Source organism: Maniola jurtina, chromosome 18, assembly GCF_905333055.1.
Source record: "Maniola jurtina chromosome 18, ilManJurt1.1, whole genome shotgun sequence".
Classification (NCBI taxonomy): Eukaryota; Metazoa; Arthropoda; class Insecta; order Lepidoptera; family Nymphalidae; genus Maniola; species Maniola jurtina.
This window is the reverse complement of record NC_060046.1, coordinates 7793587-7812350: the sequence shown is the minus strand read 5'-3', so window position 1 is coordinate 7812350 and position 18764 is coordinate 7793587. Positions and strand designations below refer to the sequence as shown.

General features: G+C 36.5%; 2 protein-coding genes across 3 annotated transcripts in view; both read right to left on the bottom strand.

Moving 5' to 3' along the window:
* LOC123874356 (ADAM 17-like protease) overlaps nucleotides 1–11922 on the bottom strand; it is a 47611-nt gene extending 35689 nt beyond the window's left edge. For both annotated transcript variants that reach the window (XM_045919637.1, XM_045919638.1), the window contains exons 1-7: nucleotides 11601–11922; nucleotides 10956–11195; nucleotides 10474–10595; nucleotides 9877–10009; nucleotides 9292–9581; nucleotides 715–774; nucleotides 424–558 (exon numbers count right to left, since the gene is read on the bottom strand). In XM_045919637.1, coding sequence (XP_045775593.1) covers nucleotides 424–558; nucleotides 715–774; nucleotides 9292–9581; nucleotides 9877–10009; nucleotides 10474–10595; nucleotides 10956–11195; nucleotides 11601–11673 — 1053 coding nt within the window. In that variant the 5' untranslated portion in view covers nucleotides 11674–11922. The remainder of the gene's footprint in view (nucleotides 1–423; nucleotides 559–714; nucleotides 775–9291; nucleotides 9582–9876; nucleotides 10010–10473; nucleotides 10596–10955; nucleotides 11196–11600) is intronic.
* Nucleotides 11923–13271: 1349 nt separating this feature from the next.
* Nucleotides 13272–17275, bottom strand: LOC123874355 (polyubiquitin-A-like). The gene is made up of 2 exons (XM_045919636.1): nucleotides 17270–17275; nucleotides 13272–16979 (listed from the first exon to the last, which is right to left on the bottom strand). The coding sequence occupies exon 2, from the start codon at nucleotides 16971–16973 to the stop codon at nucleotides 13320–13322; it is 3654 nt and encodes a 1217-aa protein (XP_045775592.1). The 5' UTR covers nucleotides 16974–16979; nucleotides 17270–17275; the 3' UTR covers nucleotides 13272–13319.
* Between the last annotated feature and the right edge of the window lie 1489 nt (nucleotides 17276–18764).

Sequence of the window (18764 nt, the reverse complement as noted above, 5' to 3'; positions counted from 1 at the left end):
CACTGTTGGATACAATCCTTCCCTAAATAGCGCCACCATACCCGGTCCTCAGCCTTCCACACTTTCCGTCGCTTAATATCGTCGGTCCATCGTGCTGGAGGGCGTCCCATACTACGCTTGCTTATACGAGGTCAAGGACTTCCCGGCTCCAATAGCCATCGCCTCTGACAAACGGCCTTGTCCACAAATTCGAAGTTACTCAGCGAAGTATGGAGAGGGCTATGTTAGGAGTTTCCCTGAGAGATAAGATCCTAAATGAGGAGATCCACAAGAGAACCAATGTTACTGATATAACCCAAACTATTAGCAAGCTAAAGTGGCAGTGGGCAGGCCATGCCTGCCTGAAAGGCACAATGCACAATGATTCTCACACACCATGTTGTGGTGCGACGCGCACGCGCGTGGTGCACCGGGATCACTGACCTCGAGTAGGTTGCGTACGTCCCACTTCTCGCGCACCATGTTGTAGTGCGCCTCGCCGCCGCGCACACGCGTTGGCTCAGAGTGCACCAAGATCTTTTTGATCACGAATCCCATACCCTTAAACCCATCTGCATCCTGAAAATCGATTATTTTGGGGAAATTACAACGTTTTTGGAGAAAACTGTATACAGGAGCCCAAATTATTTTAGTCCAATGATTTGGCCAGTTACAACAACTTTGTCAAGTCCTTATAAAGTTGCCCCTAAATAATCTGAATTATTGGTAACTTACTTGACGATCTTGCCATACTGTATCATTGTAAATTTTATGAACTCTGTCAATTAAGCTGATCTGCAACAATGAGATTATTGAATACAAATGCTCCAATTTTTGATCAATGATTCACTGTTGTGCCCCCTAATACGTTAGTCTAACGCAATGGACGAAAACAATCGGCCAACGTGTTCAGAGGAAGTTTTCTGAATAGTTTGAGTTGAGTTTTTCTGAACTGGTGTTGGTTTACTTGCAAACATCAAAGGATCTTGGGTACAATTATTACAGTACTAGAGGATGCCCGCGGCTTCGCCCGCGTGAATTTCGGTTTTTTTAAATCCCATAGTGTAAGCTTGGCCCATATTAATTATCTATAAACGTGTAGAAGTTACTGATTAGATAGTTGGCGCCACTCAAATCATAACAAATCATAACATCATATTAGAAGGCGTCATTGATTGGCTGAAGTTGTTCAACATCTGATCGATAAACGTACTGTATATAAAATTCTTATAGTTTTTAGTTGATGAATTGTAGCATGATAAAGGATAATATTTGTAATCAATATATAAGATGAAAACATCTTTATTACTTAGATGATTTGTTAAACGAGCTTGATGATTTGTATATTAGTCACTAAGTTTATTCATTGTACAATTTGGATTGGCCGATAACGATAAGATAAAAAGGGGAGTGGCTAATAAACGTGGAGAGGTTACCTGTAAGAGTGGTTTTAAAACGACGACATTCGAAAATATACTAACGTAAGAGGAACAACATTTATTTGACACAAATGTAAAAGTTAATAAATTTAAATATGAAATAAAAGTATAATAATTTATCATAAAGATTGTGTTTGTGATTTCGTCAGACCTTACCCAAAAGGTCAGAAGAGGGACATCAAGAAAATATAATATTTTCTTGTCACGCTCACGACTCAGAGAAACAAGTGGAAATATACAGAGGAACGAGAAAGAAGTGGAGGTCTAGTAGACCACAGACATTTTGGAGCACAAGGCCAATATTTGGGCCTCAATATATCAAAGTACCTAGTCATGGCATCAAAGGATTTCTGGACGGGTAGGATCTTTCCATGATTTTATTTTTATTGATAGCTATTAATGGTAATTTTTTTTTTTTTGTGTGGGTTTTCGTTTTGTTTGTTCTACATTTAGTTATCATTTTGTTAAAAAGCTTTGCTCCGAGTTGGAATGGAAATTATATAACGTTATGATACCTAGAATTACCCACATGTTTATAATTCATCTTGTATATTGGTTATACAAATGCGATCGACCTTCAAATTGTGGTTTAAATAACATTGAGGTATTTAGAAGGCTTATTTTACAATGAAAAATGAAAAATGTTTATTTACAAAATACAGTCTTGTACAATTTTCCTGTTTCTGGTGGTACCCGCACTAGGTTATCCTGTATCGTGGGTACAATGGAATAGATAGTGAACATAGTGTTAAACAATATAAAAAGTGTGGTTTACTTAATGATGGGCGTTATTGTTACTTTTAAATAGTTTTCAGGATGTATCTACTATGTCCTGCCGGGGTTTTATTTCTCATTAAATGATTTCACAGGTGAATATCTCACGGAACGTGGTATTTCAATCTTCACACTTGTAATCGTGTGCCGAATTAGTTTGGTTAAGAGTAACGATAGGGATTTATTTTCACATAGTGGTTTTGTTTTACGGAAGGTGAATTTCTGGATTTAGGTTCAATCGTTTGCTGCATTCATTGTATAGATAGATGTTTTCCTTTTTCTAGCACACAGTGACGCGATATTATCACACAGCACTCATTGGGCATCTTGAATGTTGTTTTGTGAAATTATTATTTTTTGTAAACCGCTTTGGGATAAGGTAGAAAAAGTTACATAAAATAGCTTTTCGTTTTACGCCTGCCAGTGAAATAATCCGCCTCTACTTGTAATGGTTACTGAGTGATTGGGGATATAAAATGTTAATTGATAAAAATGAAGGTGATCCGTTGTAATAAAGTAATAGTGACCAGGGTTAATAAATTGAGCATTTTGAGAAATATAAATCCTAAAATGGGTGTAAAAGTAGGTTTATCTTATCTGGTTATTCTTTAACTAAATTTAAAATTATGGTAGGTAGGTAGTCAGATAGTTTTAAATACGGGGTGCATAAATAAGTGTTTTTTTTTTTACAAAAGTGAGGAGAAATGTTTTCATTTATCTATTTTTACCACTTGAAACGCGTAATGTTTGAGTTTCAAACATAACTTTGCTGATAACAGCTCACCATGAACAACCCATGGCCGGCCCACTACTGAGCAACAAGTGTCTCCTCACAGAATGAGAAGGGTTTAGGCCGTAGTCTACCACGCTAGATAACAGCTAATTTACTTTTAATACTGGCACAATAATTTGAGTACTACGAGTAGTAGGTAGGTATAGTATATGGGCAGCGGGGTTTTTTTTTACCTGTATTCACGCAATTAACTGTGTACTGCCGCATTTAAATGCAATATGATTTTGTTTTTATTGGATTAACATCGCTTGGCGGGTTAAATTCCTGGCAAATGTTCTATTAAAATTAGAGTAAGTTTTTTTTAATGGTAATATACCTACAGTACTGCCCTTAGGGCAGGGCGCGATAATAAGTACCTACTACCAAAATACTATTTTCTTTGTTGTACGAAAGAAATTTTAGGCAAATATCTTTGCACTACGCTCGCGTTTGTGGCATGACATTATCCCAGAAATATATTTTAAAAAAAAATTCACGCTCGCTTGACTCGCTTCGCGATAGTTCAGTTTCGATATGCATTTAGTTAACAAAACTCTCAGGAAACCACGTTTGTTGTGCTCTCGAAATTGATCAGTCTATTTGATAAAATCGAAATGCGGTGCCTTATAAATTTCGCTTAGGAGCGCCGGTAGTATCTCATGATAATAATATGAATATTGATCATAATTTTTTTTTTAGGCTGATTAAGCATTGAAGGGTTTTCGGCTGGTCTGGCATTTCGCCTGATTTTATGTTTTTGCTTATTTAGCGCGTTCAGGAAAGCTTTGACAACGTTTTATAACATGAGTATATATTTTTTTTTTGTTTTAGTTACCCAAACAGAAAAAAAAAAAGCATTAAAGATGTGGGACCGAGGGATAAATCTAGTTTGATTTTTAGTTGGATTATGAAGTTGTAGTTAGGGTATTTAAAATAGAAAGATTTCAATTGTAGGAAATGATGTAAAACATGTTGAGGATAAGTTGTGTAATAAAGTCGATAATTCACTTGTTGGATGTCACGCGATCTATTGCGAGGAGGAATCTTTTTCTTGTCTCTGTTTTTATAAATACGGTGTTCTGACGGGTTTTTATTTACGTCTCGGATTATTGAATACTTTCGGTGTTTGATTGGACGGTTAGAGGTTGCAAAAGCAATCGCCCTCTAATTAAATCATTTATTTAGGCATTAGTTCAATTTGGATTAAATCTCGCGAAAAGCCACGGTGGCTGTCTCTCGCGCGTCTTGGAAAGACATTCCTAATGCCTGTTTTTCTGGGAAGGGATGCTTTATCAAGTGAGATGAGCTGCAATGTTTGCGGCTGATTATTTTGGAAAATTTGCAATCGTGGCAAGTGGAGTAAAGTTTGACTAAACTATTTAATGAACTAAGTATATAATGGATTTGGTGAATGGTTATATTATATAACATTTTGATAAATGGATGAATTTGAAGAGTGTATGTATGTGGTTGATGCACATTTGTTTCATATTTTTACTTAAGTTATAAAGTATTACATTTGGTGAGTAGTTATTTATATTTGGTAGGGTAGGTTTGATAAACAGGTAGTTATCTTGATTAATAAGTGAGTTATCATTTTATAAATGCGTACTTTAATGTTTGATGGACTGGTATACTTGATAAATGTGCATATTTTCATACTTCAAAGACAAGTTGTACCTATTAGTTTCTTCAAGCTTTTAGTTGCTGATAATTATATTAACATTCTTTAGAGCGCATGTCCTATGGACGAAATCGCTTATACATACTTTCACTGTTTGAAATGTTACAATCATAAAGATATAGTTATGACTAGAGGAGGTCATAGCTTGTTGCCGCTCTTGTACATCCATGTGTCGACTAGGTATTGTTATCTCAGTATATTTCAGGGAACCTCCGTTCGGGTGAAAGCGATAGCTGTTGGATAAATGCTTGTTGGGTTATCAGAAGACCGTGTAGTCTTCGATGAGGTTACTTGTAAATATTATAGCGAAATAGTAAGTTTAAAAATAGAATGAGGCTAAACTAAAAAAATGAGACAAAGATAAAAATAATAACTTAAAGCATTGAAACAGCATAAAGTGAAATAGTAACTTACAAACTATACATACATATTTACGAATTATGTAGATAGATATAGTATTACTGGATTACGTATATCAAATAAGAATACTGTCAGCTCATGTTTTGTTTTCGGCGTGGTAATTTTACGCTTAAAACTCATAAGAGATATCATGAGGTTCGCTTTCTGTAAAAGTTATTAGCTTTAACAGTTAATTGATTTATTACATTATTTATTTATTATACACTCAACAAGTAAAAGTATTTTGTTTTGACAAAATCCAAAGAAGTACCTATTGGATTAATAAGGCAAGGTACGAAGCATTGGCTGGATTTTACAACATTTAAAGTTTCCTGTTCATTTTTATCATTGAGTTAATTTGAGGCGGAAGGATCCTCTTGAAAATTTTTAAGATTAAGTTATTAGTAAGAAAGTATATTTTGCTTAGGTTAGTTTAAAATGTACAGCCGGTAATTTAAAAAAAAAATATATATATTTAATTTTACATAATAGGTGAAGCTGGTTGATGCACCAAAAATCGAATTATCATAGGAATTTAATTAAGCTAACATTTTTATTTATTATCAATTTCAAATATACAGTAGCAAACTGATTAGTTGGAATACATGCAGTGATTGGAATATTTAAGTTCCGATAGAAGAATCTATATCGTGGCTTGTTCCTTTATGGACAAGAATATTTTTTTTTGACTCGTGGGACCACTTACACAAAATATCAAGGTTCGGTTTGGAGGTCTTCCATGGCTATTCCTACAGTTCCATGACGTATTGAAGAGGTTAACACTTTGTCGCTCATCACATCAACCAGCACGGCATTTGGGTATGATGGATGGATGTAGATAGGTACACATTTGATGGGGGGGGGTTTAGTGGTTTGTATCAATAGGAACCAGGGGTTGAATGAGGAAGGCTGAGGACAGTACGTGTGGTGCTTACTAGGGAAGGTTTATGTTCAACAGTGACCTTATGATGATGACGATGTAGATGACGATGATGATGATGATGGACGTACGAGGATGAATCTTTTACGAAACGAATAAAGGGAAATCGAACAGATGCGGGTCATTACGGTTAACATATAAAATAATGTATAAGGTACCTACTTTCTTCTAATCTTTATGATCGATCAGCTTGTGATAGAGATCTTGATGTCGTAGAGAATAGAGATGTATCGAACGGAATATTTATTTCATTTTTTTTCCTGCTATTATGTTGATATCGCTTTTCTCTATGAAAAGGAATTAATGATAAACTAATAGGTATCATTCGGCGGCGAGTCGCGACTGTGTCGTTCCCAGGGTCGAATTTGGTAGTTCTGCTTATGTTACTCGAAACGACAAAGTACGCCATATGGTGCATATTATGGCTAAAATAAAATATATAAGTATCATTTGAAATTATAAATCAAAGATTCTTTTTGCATGTAGATATTATATGGTTAAGAGGCACAAGTGACGCAACTACTGTACCCTGGCGTTTGTTTAACATTGTCCATTAGTACTTCAGAATGTGGATTTTGCTAGAAAAAAAAAAAACAATAGGTAATTGTAAGAAATATGGGAAGCGTAATCTGCATTAAAAGAAAAAGTTTGAATTGGAAGCAACCAGGCATAGGATTTTCATACATCCGTAATCACGTTCCTTTCAACTCTCTATCTATCACGGTTCACGATACGCCGTTCGCGGTTCGGGCCGTGACGCACGTGCAGACGGACAGACGGACGGAGAGCAGAGGTTTAGAAAATAGGGTCTCGTAGGCACCCTTCGAGGGGTACGGAACTGGAGAAAACTAAATTATAATAATGATAATAGGTTTTCTAGGTTACCAAGTAAAATTACTTCTCTTAGGTCGGATTGTATTATGATGGATGCTTATGAAACAAAATTAAATGAACGGTCTACTCAAAGTGTTTTATGTTTGCAGGATCCAAGGATGTTGGAAATGAACAAATGAGGGAAAGGAAGACCCAAAACTAGGTATGGGTCAGGGACACAAAGTCCCAAGGAAGGATGGAAAAGCCCCGAGGTTACGGGCTATGGACAAAAAGTCCTATAGGAGGAAGGAGGTGGACCCTAGGATAAGGGTCATTAAAAACTTGGATCTGGAGGGAAAGGACCCTAGGATAAGGGTCATTAAAAATTTGGATCTGGAGGGAAATAAGGACAATCATATATGTATCCCGGTAGAAGAGAGACGCGCCAAGGCTCGGAATCCGCGATTTTCCAATAAGAAGGGAAGAAGAAAATATGTGCGTAAAACTATTGCGTTGAAAGTGTATGAAAATGTTTTGTGATTTAAATCGAGAACTGGCGGCGATTAACTTTAAGTTTAGAGAGTTTATTTTATCAAAAGGACAAGAAGTTCACTTACACATATTCATATTAAGAATCGCTCCCGATTCTAAATATAAATATAGAAGAAAACATAATCTTTAAAGGTATGGTGACTATACAATAATATAAAAAGTCAAAACACGTTATATTCGTTAACAAACTATACCTACATCTAGCTAAGATATCTATGGTGTTTGACACTGTTTGATTAAACTTTAAACTTTGTAAAAGATTTTTCCTCCAGTATGAGTTTCGGCAAGTACATTATGTAGTAGAGCTAGGTAGTTTACATACCATAATTAGTCCTAGCTTTATGTAATTGTAGCATAATAGGTATGTTCGTTTTGTGTACCATATTTATGAGATTTAGCTTTAAAGTGATGCGTGTATGTACGGACTTTAATAGTATTTTCCTAACAAATAGACATATTTTGAATTTGTATAATTGACTTATATAATATAGTTCATCAGTTTTCTTATATAATTCTTTAGTGGGAAGGAGAGTCTAGTTGGAACAGAACTTTTAACAATTTATTTTGAGATACTTGAAACCCTTTAAAGTAGTTTTTAGTAATTAGTTTTACATGCTCATCCCCAAATCTCTATTGAGTGTTCCTGTAAAATATTGGCTTGTGAGTTATAATTGATACTTCGGACTTTATGCATGTACCTACCTTCTTTGATTAAATGGAGGCCTCCTTTAGTTGCTACTGGTCTCGCAATTTTTGATATCTTTATGATTTTTGAAAAATTATTTATAAATTTAGAGTGTCTGCATCTTTTTATTTTAATATTAGCGGAAGAGAACAGAAAAATGAATTTTAGATTAAAGGCTAAATTTGAGTGCTACTGTAGACTGGCAGGTAAAGTTGCGAGGGTAAATAGTTTGGAATTGAATTGAGTTTATCTGCTATTCTCTAATTATATCGGATGGAAAGGGTTGCTGCGAGTGCTCTAAAATTAAGTTGCAATCATAATCAATACCAATGTATCAATAAAACTGTATATTCCTTCTAGTTAAGGTTAGCAAGAATATTAATTTAATTAATTACTATCTTAATTTTTTTTTGTTTTGTTGAACTAAGTCTTTGTCATTTTGGTTGTGAAGTTTACATGTTACTTAAGTTTTAATTTTTTTTTAAAAGCGATGAGACTCGCTTAAAACAGGATGGCCGAGCTGTAAGCTTGGCCCATATTAATTATCTATAAACGTGTAGAAGTTACTGATTAGATAGTTGGCGCCACTCAAATCATAACAAATCATAACATCATATTAGAAGGCGTCATTGATTGGCTGAAGTTGTTCAACATCTGATCGATAAACGTACTGTATATAAAATTCTTATAGTTTTTAGTTGATGAATTGTAGCATGATAAAGGATAATATTTGTAATCAATATATAAGATGAAAACATCTTTATTACTTAGATGATTTGTTAAACGAGCTTGATGATTTGTATATTAGTCACTAAGTTTATTCATTGTACAATTTGGATTGGCCGATAACGATAAGATAAAAAGGGGAGTGGCTAATAAACGTGGAGAGGTTACCTGTAAGAGTGGTTTTAAAACGACGACATTCGAAAATATACTAACGTAAGAGGAACAACATTTATTTGACACAAATGTAAAAGTTAATAAATTTAAATATGAAATAAAAGTATAATAATTTACCTTACCCAAAAATAGGAACTCTTTGATTTTCCGGGATAAAAAGTAGCCTATGTCCTTCCTCTGGATGTATCCCAAGTCTGCACATTAAAATCGGTTCAGCGGTTGGGCCGTGAAAACGTAGTAGTAGACAGACAGACACACTTTCGCATTTATAATATTAAGTATGGATTGACACGTTTGCTGACAGTTGCAGAACGCGTTAGACTAAACTACTGGAAGCTTTGATATTGTATATACCAAATAACTGATGGTGCTCTTAGTATTACTTGCACCCATTTCTTGAAAAAATCTATAATCAGCCACAAGTAGCAACGGACATCGTGTCTTCGTGGGCGTGTACTCATAGTCGCTCTGCCTTTTAACTCGTTTTCCATGTTTTAAGTCCTCATCATTCCTAATATCTGGTGCTGATTTTTCAGTAATGTGCCCATTTTCTTGTTTTCGGTCTAAATATTTGTTCTTTTCAGATTGTTCGTGCTTTGATTCCAAATCATCGTTGTAGTCATCTTCTTCATCGTCTTCCAACTCTATATCAAAACATGAAAAACTGGAGCTGATTGTGTATCTAACAGTTACAAATGCAACTCAATTTAGCATATTTGGTGCAGATAGACAGGAAACTAATACAAATATGGATTTATTTTCCTATCTGAAAATGTTTAATGCAATATAAAAGACAGAAGATTTGGAGACTACATTTTGTTTTACATGACACCAATTGAACAGTTGGTAAGATTGAGGGGTAGAGTAAAATTGGTGTTCAAAAATTAATATATTGGTAGTTGTGATAAATTGTAAGGTGTTTTATTCACAAATATTTACCCTCTCCTTCCTTGACATAGCCACAAACCCGTGGATTGTGGTTCTCAGTACCGGACCAACTAAGCTTTATATCTGAGGAGCGGTAAGTGATCATAGTTTTGTCACCAAGATGTGGTAAGTGCCTCCATGATGGCTGTAAAATAAAAGATTTATATCTACAATCTTGCTTTTTCCTGCAACATGATTAAAAAATTTTAATATGCTTTTCTCAAAATAATTTCAAAGTTTATTGCAGTTTCAGCTATGTCAATCAGTCAGTTACTTCTTTGAATAACTCTATAAATATACTTCTTTGTATCTTCTTTGAATAATACTATGTAACCTGATTAGATTACATAGCAAGGGACAATAATCCATGTACAAATATCATAAATGTGTAAGTGTATCCCAGCCCATCTGCTAAACTGATTTTAGCAAAATTAGGTACAGAGATTGCTTGCATCCCGGACAGTCAAAGAGTCCAGATGGATATGGCTAGTTTGATAAAAAGTACTTTATCCCAGAAAATCCAAGAACACCCATGGGATTTTTAAATCTTAAATCTAATTAGTCACATACATCACCTAGTAGTTTATAAAAATTGTTTAAAATGCAGACCTCAATGTGAAAGGTTTCATCAGGAGTATGAATGATACCCGTGATGACTCCATCATCAATATGAAGCTTAACTTCTGATGTCACTTCACCAAATACTCTGCCAGTGTAGAATTGATCATAATCTACAACAGATATTAGTTTCTAACAATGTTTTTGTCAATAATTAGGCACAGACAACTCAAGGATAATCTTTTAAAATAATTTATAATTATTATTATTAGGTATAATAAGAGAGAAATTACACAGAAATTATGTAAAACAGAATTAGCACAATTGTAAATTTGTTAAAACAAATTCCAAACAAATAGTTTATACTGGATTATATTATCTGAAAATTAAACTTATACAGATGTGATAACATTACAGTCTAGGCTCTTATTGACCTTTGAATTTCTCATTTTTAGACCACAATTACAGCTGTAAGTTTTACTCACTTAAGTAGCCTAAACTTACAGGTGTAATTATGGCCTATAAGCACTTACCAATATGAACTACAGTTTTGTTCCCATCAGCATCCACAGAATATGCTTTGAAATTAGAATGCAGCACAGAATTGTGTGGATGCAGGATAAGCCTAAAACTCTTTCCAAGTGTTTGAAAGTGTAGCTCTTTTATTGTGTTAAAGGGATGCTTGGAGAGCTTGGTACCTCGCTTCACTATGTGATGTGTTAACTTTGATGCATGTAATGTCTCATAATATTTTAAATTCTGATGAATGGAGCCTAAAAATAAAATACTTTTTACTAAGTAGAGCTATGAAAGCAACCTACTGGCAAAGTTGTCTCAAGCAATTTGGCATTTTGGTATGATGCTGAGTAATAATAATTATTTTTATTCCTGGGAATAAGGGTACAAAAACACATTATTACTTATTTGTTAATCAGTTCCAATGCCCTATACTCTGCCTTTTCAGCATGCAAATATTAATAATCTTTGTGACGCAGAAACTGATTAGGAGTCAAATTCATAATAAAACTGGCATACCCCTCTCGGAGACAGCCAGGTTCATTTTGGACTGCATCATTTAACCGTTGAGTAAGTATTACTAGCTTGTTGTTGATATCGAATATGGTAGAAATAATAAAAGTAGTTACTCAATTTAACATCAGAAAATGGAAAATACTTACATTCACCAAAATAGAATAAGATTATGATCACAAATGCTGCTAAAAAGTTTTTATCATCGATGTTTCGACTCATAACTGTTTTCGCGTAATTTTCTGTCTGACAATAAAAAGATAATTTTACAATATCTTCTTTCTTCTTATTTTGTGGCTTTCTATCAGACTCACAGCTTTCTACAGTGGTATAGGTAGGTTACCCTTTAAAGTTTAAATACATTTACTCTTTGAGATAGGTATTCCAATTTTTGATTATGTTTCGAATCTTGAATGAATAACACCACACAACAACACACGTCAGTTGGCACTAGTGATTACATACTCTTTGGTTGGCACAAAGGTAAATGAAATGAACCGTAAATGTCAAATGAACACACTTAATTTTTTTTAATTTTTTTGCTCGTCTGGCTTTACAAAGATTAGCCAATGTCAAGTTTGTAGTTATTTGTAACAAGTTAGCTAAACTATACAAGTATGGACCCCGTCTGTGCCGGCGCTTGCCGACATATGCACGGCACCCCCTTAGAGCGCTTTCCAGTCAGTTTTAACAAAAAAACACTCCAAAAAGGCAGAGCACGAGCACGCCCGCCAGCTAACACCAACACAGACGAAGTCCCACTTCAATATTATTTACATTTATTGGTTTGTGACAGTTGACACTAATCAGCTGACAACACATTCAGCCAGTCACGTCATGATATGTTATTGGTCTGTGGTCACATGTTTTTCCGAATCGATTTATCTCGGCATACTTCACTCCGAACTGTAATTCATACCACACCTCTGCCGACGCTAGCGCCATTTCGTAGATATTTTTGTTTGCTTGTTTGGTGGCTTTTTGTGTTGCCAGAAAGTATCGCAAAACCCGTATATTCAATGTACATATACTCTGCTATGTGCGCCAAAGAGTATGTAATCGATGTGCGCAAAACTACCGATATTTGACCTCGATACGAAACACAGGATATCGATCATCGATAGCATCGAGAACTATCGTGGGTAATACTATTGCTATTAAGTCAATATCGATAGTTCTACGTTCAATACTATCCAGTATCGCTAATTACAAAAAGCAATCGATATTATCGATCGTTTGTCATCTGGGTATAAGAGCAATTTTAAGAAAAGTTCCCACTTTTATCAAGGTGGAAGCGACGGGTCTGCCCGCGAAATTCAAATTTTACTTGGTTTTTCGCAATTTGTAAACTAATACGACAAAGTAGGCTTATGGCACTTTAATTGCGCCAATGGTAGTATCATCCTCACAGGTTTATATAAAAATCTTACTTGAAAGGGTCCAGTTTAAGAAATTAGCTCTAGTATCGACTGTAACTCACAAATTAGTCGGTACTAGAGCTAATTTTTTAATAAAGATTTTTAATATAAACCTGTGAGGACGATACTACCATCGCCGCAATTAAAATGCCATGAGCCTACGTTGTCGTATTAGTTTACAAATTGCGAAAAACCAAGTAAAATTTGAATTTCCTAAATTTTTATTGTCCTAAATATTTACCCAAGAAATAGGTAAATATTATAAAACAATTTAGATATTAAGTAAAAATAATTCTATAGGAACAAGATCATCCACACCTTCGAGCTGAGCGGCTCATGCACACGACTCATGCGCGCAGCTTGCAAATGTGCAATCTCCGAAATGGAAAAGAATACAAAATATTATGATAGCAGCTGTTTAATTTTCGATTGATGTTTAAAACATTAATTTTACACTCCGCCTCTTAATCTTAAAACCAGATGTAGAGTTGACTCCTTTTGAATGTTATAGTCGGACAAAGTGCGCCCATCTTCAAGCTGCTTTCCTGCGAAGATCAGTCTCTGTTGGTCTGGAGGAATGCCTTCTTTGTCTTGTATTTTGGCCTTAACATTTTCAATTGTGTCGGAAGCCTCCACTTCTAGGGTGATAGTTTTGCCAGTCAAGGTCTTGACGAAAATCTGCATACCACCTCTCAATCGCAAAACTAAGTGAAGAGTGGATTCCTTCTGAATGTTGTAGTCAGATAGAGTGCGCCCATCTTCAAGCTGCTTTCCTGCGAAGATCAGTCTCTGTTGGTCTGGAGGAATGCCTTCTTTGTCTTGGATTTTGGCCTTAACATTTTCAATTGTGTCGGAAGCCTCCACTTCTAGGGTGATAGTTTTGCCAGTCAAGGTCTTCACGAAAATCTGCATACCACCTCTCAAACGCAGGACTAAGTGAAGTGTGGATTCCTTCTGAATGTTGTAGTCAGATAGAGTGCGCCCATCTTCAAGCTGCTTTCCTGCAAAGATCAGTCTCTGTTGGTCTGGAGGAATGCCTTCTTTGTCTTGGATTTTGGCCTTAACATTTTCAATTGTGTCGGAAGCCTCCACTTCTAGGGTGATAGTTTTGCCAGTCAAGGTCTTTACGAAAATCTGCATACCACCTCTCAATCGCAAAACTAAGTGAAGAGTGGATTCCTTCTGAATGTTGTAGTCAGATAGAGTGCGCCCATCTTCAAGCTGCTTTCCTGCGAAGATCAGTCTCTGTTGGTCTGGAGGAATGCCTTCTTTGTCTTGGATTTTGGCCTTAACATTTTCAATTGTGTCGGAAGCCTCCACTTCTAGGGTGATAGTTTTGCCAGTCAAGGTCTTCACGAAAATCTGCATACCACCTCTCAAACGCAGGACTAAGTGAAGTGTGGATTCCTTCTGAATGTTGTAGTCAGATAGAGTGCGCCCATCTTCAAGCTGCTTTCCTGCAAAGATCAGTCTCTGTTGGTCTGGAGGAATGCCTTCTTTGTCTTGGATTTTGGCCTTAACATTTTCAATTGTGTCGGAAGCCTCCACTTCTAGGGTGATAGTTTTGCCAGTCAAGGTCTTCACGAAAATCTGCATACCACCTCTCAATCGCAAAACTAAGTGAAGAGTGGATTCCTTCTGAATGTTGTAGTCAGATAGAGTGCGCCCATCTTCAAGCTGCTTTCCTGCGAAGATCAGTCTCTGTTGGTCTGGAGGAATGCCTTCTTTGTCTTGGATTTTGGCCTTAACATTTTCAATTGTGTCGGAAGCCTCCACTTCTAGGGTGATAGTTTTGCCAGTCAAGGTCTTCACGAAAATCTGCATACCACCTCTCAAACGCAGGACTAAGTGAAGTGTGGATTCCTTCTGAATGTTGTAGTCGGATAGAGTGCGCCCATCTTCAAGCTGCTTTCCTGCGAAGATCAGTCTCTGTTGGTCTGGAGGAATGCCTTCTTTGTCTTGTATTTTGGCCTTAACATTTTCAATTGTGTCAGAAGCCTCCACTTCTAGGGTGATAGTTTTGCCAGTCAAGGTCTTGACGAAAATCTGCATACCACCTCTCAATCGCAAAACTAAGTGAAGAGTGGATTCCTTCTGAATGTTGTAGTCAGATAGAGTGCGCCCATCTTCAAGCTGCTTTCCTGCGAAGATCAGTCTCTGTTGGTCTGGAGGAATGCCTTCTTTGTCTTGGATTTTGGCCTTAACATTTTCAATTGTGTCGGAAGCCTCCACTTCTAGGGTGATTGTTTTGCCAGTCAAGGTCTTGACGAAAATCTGCATACCACCTCTCAATCGCAAAACTAAGTGAAGAGTGGATTCCTTCTGAATGTTGTAGTCAGATAGAGTGCGCCCATCTTCAAGCTGCTTTCCTGCGAAGATCAGTCTCTGTTGGTCTGGAGGAATGCCTTCTTTGTCTTGTATTTTGGCCTTAACATTTTCAATTGTGTCAGAAGCCTCCACTTCTAGGGTGATAGTTTTGCCAGTCAAGGTCTTGACGAAAATCTGCATACCACCTCTCAATCGCAAAACTAAGTGAAGAGTGGATTCCTTCTGAATGTTGTAGTCAGATAGAGTGCGCCCATCTTCAAGCTGCTTTCCTGCGAAGATCAGTCTCTGTTGGTCTGGAGGAATGCCTTCTTTGTCTTGTATTTTGGCCTTAACATTTTCAATTGTGTCAGAAGCCTCCACTTCTAGGGTGATAGTTTTGCCAGTCAAGGTCTTGACGAAAATCTGCATACCACCTCTCAATCGCAAAACTAAGTGAAGAGTGGATTCCTTCTGAATGTTGTAGTCAGATAGAGTGCGCCCATCTTCAAGCTGCTTTCCTGCGAAGATCAGTCTCTGTTGGTCTGGAGGAATGCCTTCTTTGTCTTGGATTTTGGCCTTAACATTTTCAATAGTGTCTGAAGCCTCCACTTCTAGGGTTATAGTTTTGCCAGTCAAGGTCTTGACAAAAATCTGCATGCCACCTCTCAAACGCAGGACTAAGTGAAGAGTGGATTCCTTCTGAATGTTGTAGTCAGATAGAGTGCGCCCATCTTCAAGCTGCTTTCCTGCGAAGATCAGTCTCTGTTGGTCTGGAGGAATGCCTTCTTTGTCTTGGATTTTGGCCTTAACATTTTCAATTGTGTCGGAAGCCTCCACTTCTAGGGTGATAGTTTTGCCAGTCAAGGTCTTTACGAAAATCTGCATACCACCTCTCAAACGCAGGACTAAGTGAAGTGTGGATTCCTTCTGAATGTTGTAGTCAGATAGAGTGCGCCCATCTTCAAGCTGCTTTCCTGCGAAGATCAGTCTCTGTTGGTCTGGAGGAATGCCTTCTTTGTCTTGTATTTTGGCCTTAACATTTTCAATTGTGTCAGAAGCCTCCACTTCTAGGGTGATAGTTTTGCCAGTCAAGGTCTTGACGAAAATCTGCATACCACCTCTCAATCGCAAAACTAAGTGAAGAGTGGATTCCTTCTGAATGTTGTAGTCAGATAGAGTGCGCCCATCTTCAAGCTGCTTTCCTGCGAAGATCAGTCTCTGTTGGTCTGGAGGAATGCCTTCTTTGTCTTGGATTTTGGCCTTAACATTTTCAATTGTGTCGGAAGCCTCCACTTCTAGGGTGATAGTTTTCCCAGTCAAGGTCTTTACGAAAATCTGCATACCACCTCTCAAACGCAGGACTAAGTGAAGTGTGGATTCCTTCTGAATGTTGTAGTCAGATAGAGTGCGCCCATCTTCAAGCTGCTTTCCTGCAAAGATCAGTCTCTGTTGGTCTGGAGGAATGCCTTCTTTGTCTTGGATTTTGGCCTTAACATTTTCAATTGTGTCGGAAGCCTCCACTTCTAGGGTGATAGTTTTGCCAGTCAAGGTCTTTACGAAAATCTGCATACCACCTCTCAAACGCAGGACTAAGTGAAGTGTGGATTCCTTCTGAATGTTGTAGTCAGATAGAGTGCGCCCATCTTCAAGCTGCTTTCCTGCGAAGATCAGTCTTTGTTGGTCTGGAGGAATCCCTTCCTTGTCTTGTATTTTGGCTTTTACATTTTCAATTGTGTCAGATGGTTCTACCTCTAAAGTAATAGTTTTACCAGTCAAAGTCTTCACGAAAATTTGCATGTTGATCTGAAATAGATAAAAATTTTCAAATGAAAATCTACAACAACCAAATATTGCACATAATATTATATTCAATTAACATATTGGAAATTGAGATACCAAAATGTCATTAGTGCATTGGGGGTCATACTTTTCTATCCTTATTTTATCTGACTGAAACCACATTACAATACTTCTGTACTGCCCAAGTGTGCCCAAGTACTAAGTTAAAAAATACTGAATATTATAGATACATAAATAAAGAACATACATTCCTGCTCAATATTGGTTGTTCAGATATTTATCCAAAATATTACGGTTATTATAACCCTGTCCTACTTTGTACTATAGTACCCAATGATATTAATACCATAGATACATATGTTTCGTTAAGCACATGTGACCTACTTTTAACAACGCATATCAATCAATAGCTATTGTGTCAATGTTGATCCCATGTTTTGTCAATGTCACCACTGGCGTGTTGCAGCAATGGTGTAATAGTTGGTGTCCTTAAAAAAAACCGGCCAAGTGCGAGTCAGACTCGCGCACTGAGGGTTCCGTACTCGGGTATTTTTTCCAACATTTTGCGCGATAAATCAAAAACAGTTAAATACATAAAAATAAATAAAAAACTGTTTTAGAATGTACAAGTAAAGCCCTTTCATATGATACCCCATTTGGTATATAGTTATCTTACTTTAATAATGACACTCCAGTAATGACAATGACAAGACATGGTTGACACAAGCGGATAACTCGATGGGTGACAGACTTTGATAACTACAATACCTAATGAAATACCTACCTACCTGTCTGTAAAAAAAACCTAACAGTTGAAATCTCATTTCTAGGTACTTAAGTACCTACTCATAATTGATTTGTACGCGAAGGTTTTGAGAATCCACCACACTGTCATCCCATCAAGAAAAGTACTACCATCGTTATTGATGGAAAGGGGTCACAAGTCACGACCCTCAGCAATGAGGAATACGACGCAGTGGAGAGAAATGTTACGTTTATATACTTAACACAATGGCGTATAGAAATAAAATGCGCTCTCGATGAGTATATAAGACTGAGGTAAAACAAAAAATCATTGATGTAAGTATACAAAGCAAAATACCTACCTACCTAGGTACTTGAGTAGATAAAATATAGTTTGTCTAGCTGAGAGTGGTTACTTAGCTTTTTAGAAACCTGCAGCACTACGAAAATATCTCGTGTAATTTTAGTGTAATCTCACCTTGCCTGATTTTACTTTTAAATTTCAATAAGTAGGCACTGTAATTACTAATTAGTATAATTTAATTTGTAAAGCTATTGAAAATAAAGTACCTACCTACATTAATGAGATATAAATTCCCTTGATTTTATAAATAGTTACCTACTTATTCGTAAAATCAAAGTAATACCTGCAGCCATAAAAAATACTAGGTATTTTATATTATAATAAGTAAAAGGGTACATAAAGGACTTGAAAAACTGTCTACAAGATGGCGAACGATTCGATTCGAACGAGTCATGAGGCATGCCACAATCGCATGAACGACGAGGTCGACTTGAGGATGACCTAAATAGCCTTAACGCTTCCTTAACGTTATTACTACAATGCGAACAAATATTCTACCTATGAGAATTACTCGGATTCAGCGATCACTCTTATGGATGGACTAAGATCTGGATTAATGACAAATAACATTTGTGATGAAATCATGGATGAAACTGAAATCTTAAAAATTAACATAATAAGTACTTACGGTTTTATAACGCTGAAAGATTTTCTACAATAATACGCCTCTTTACACCTTA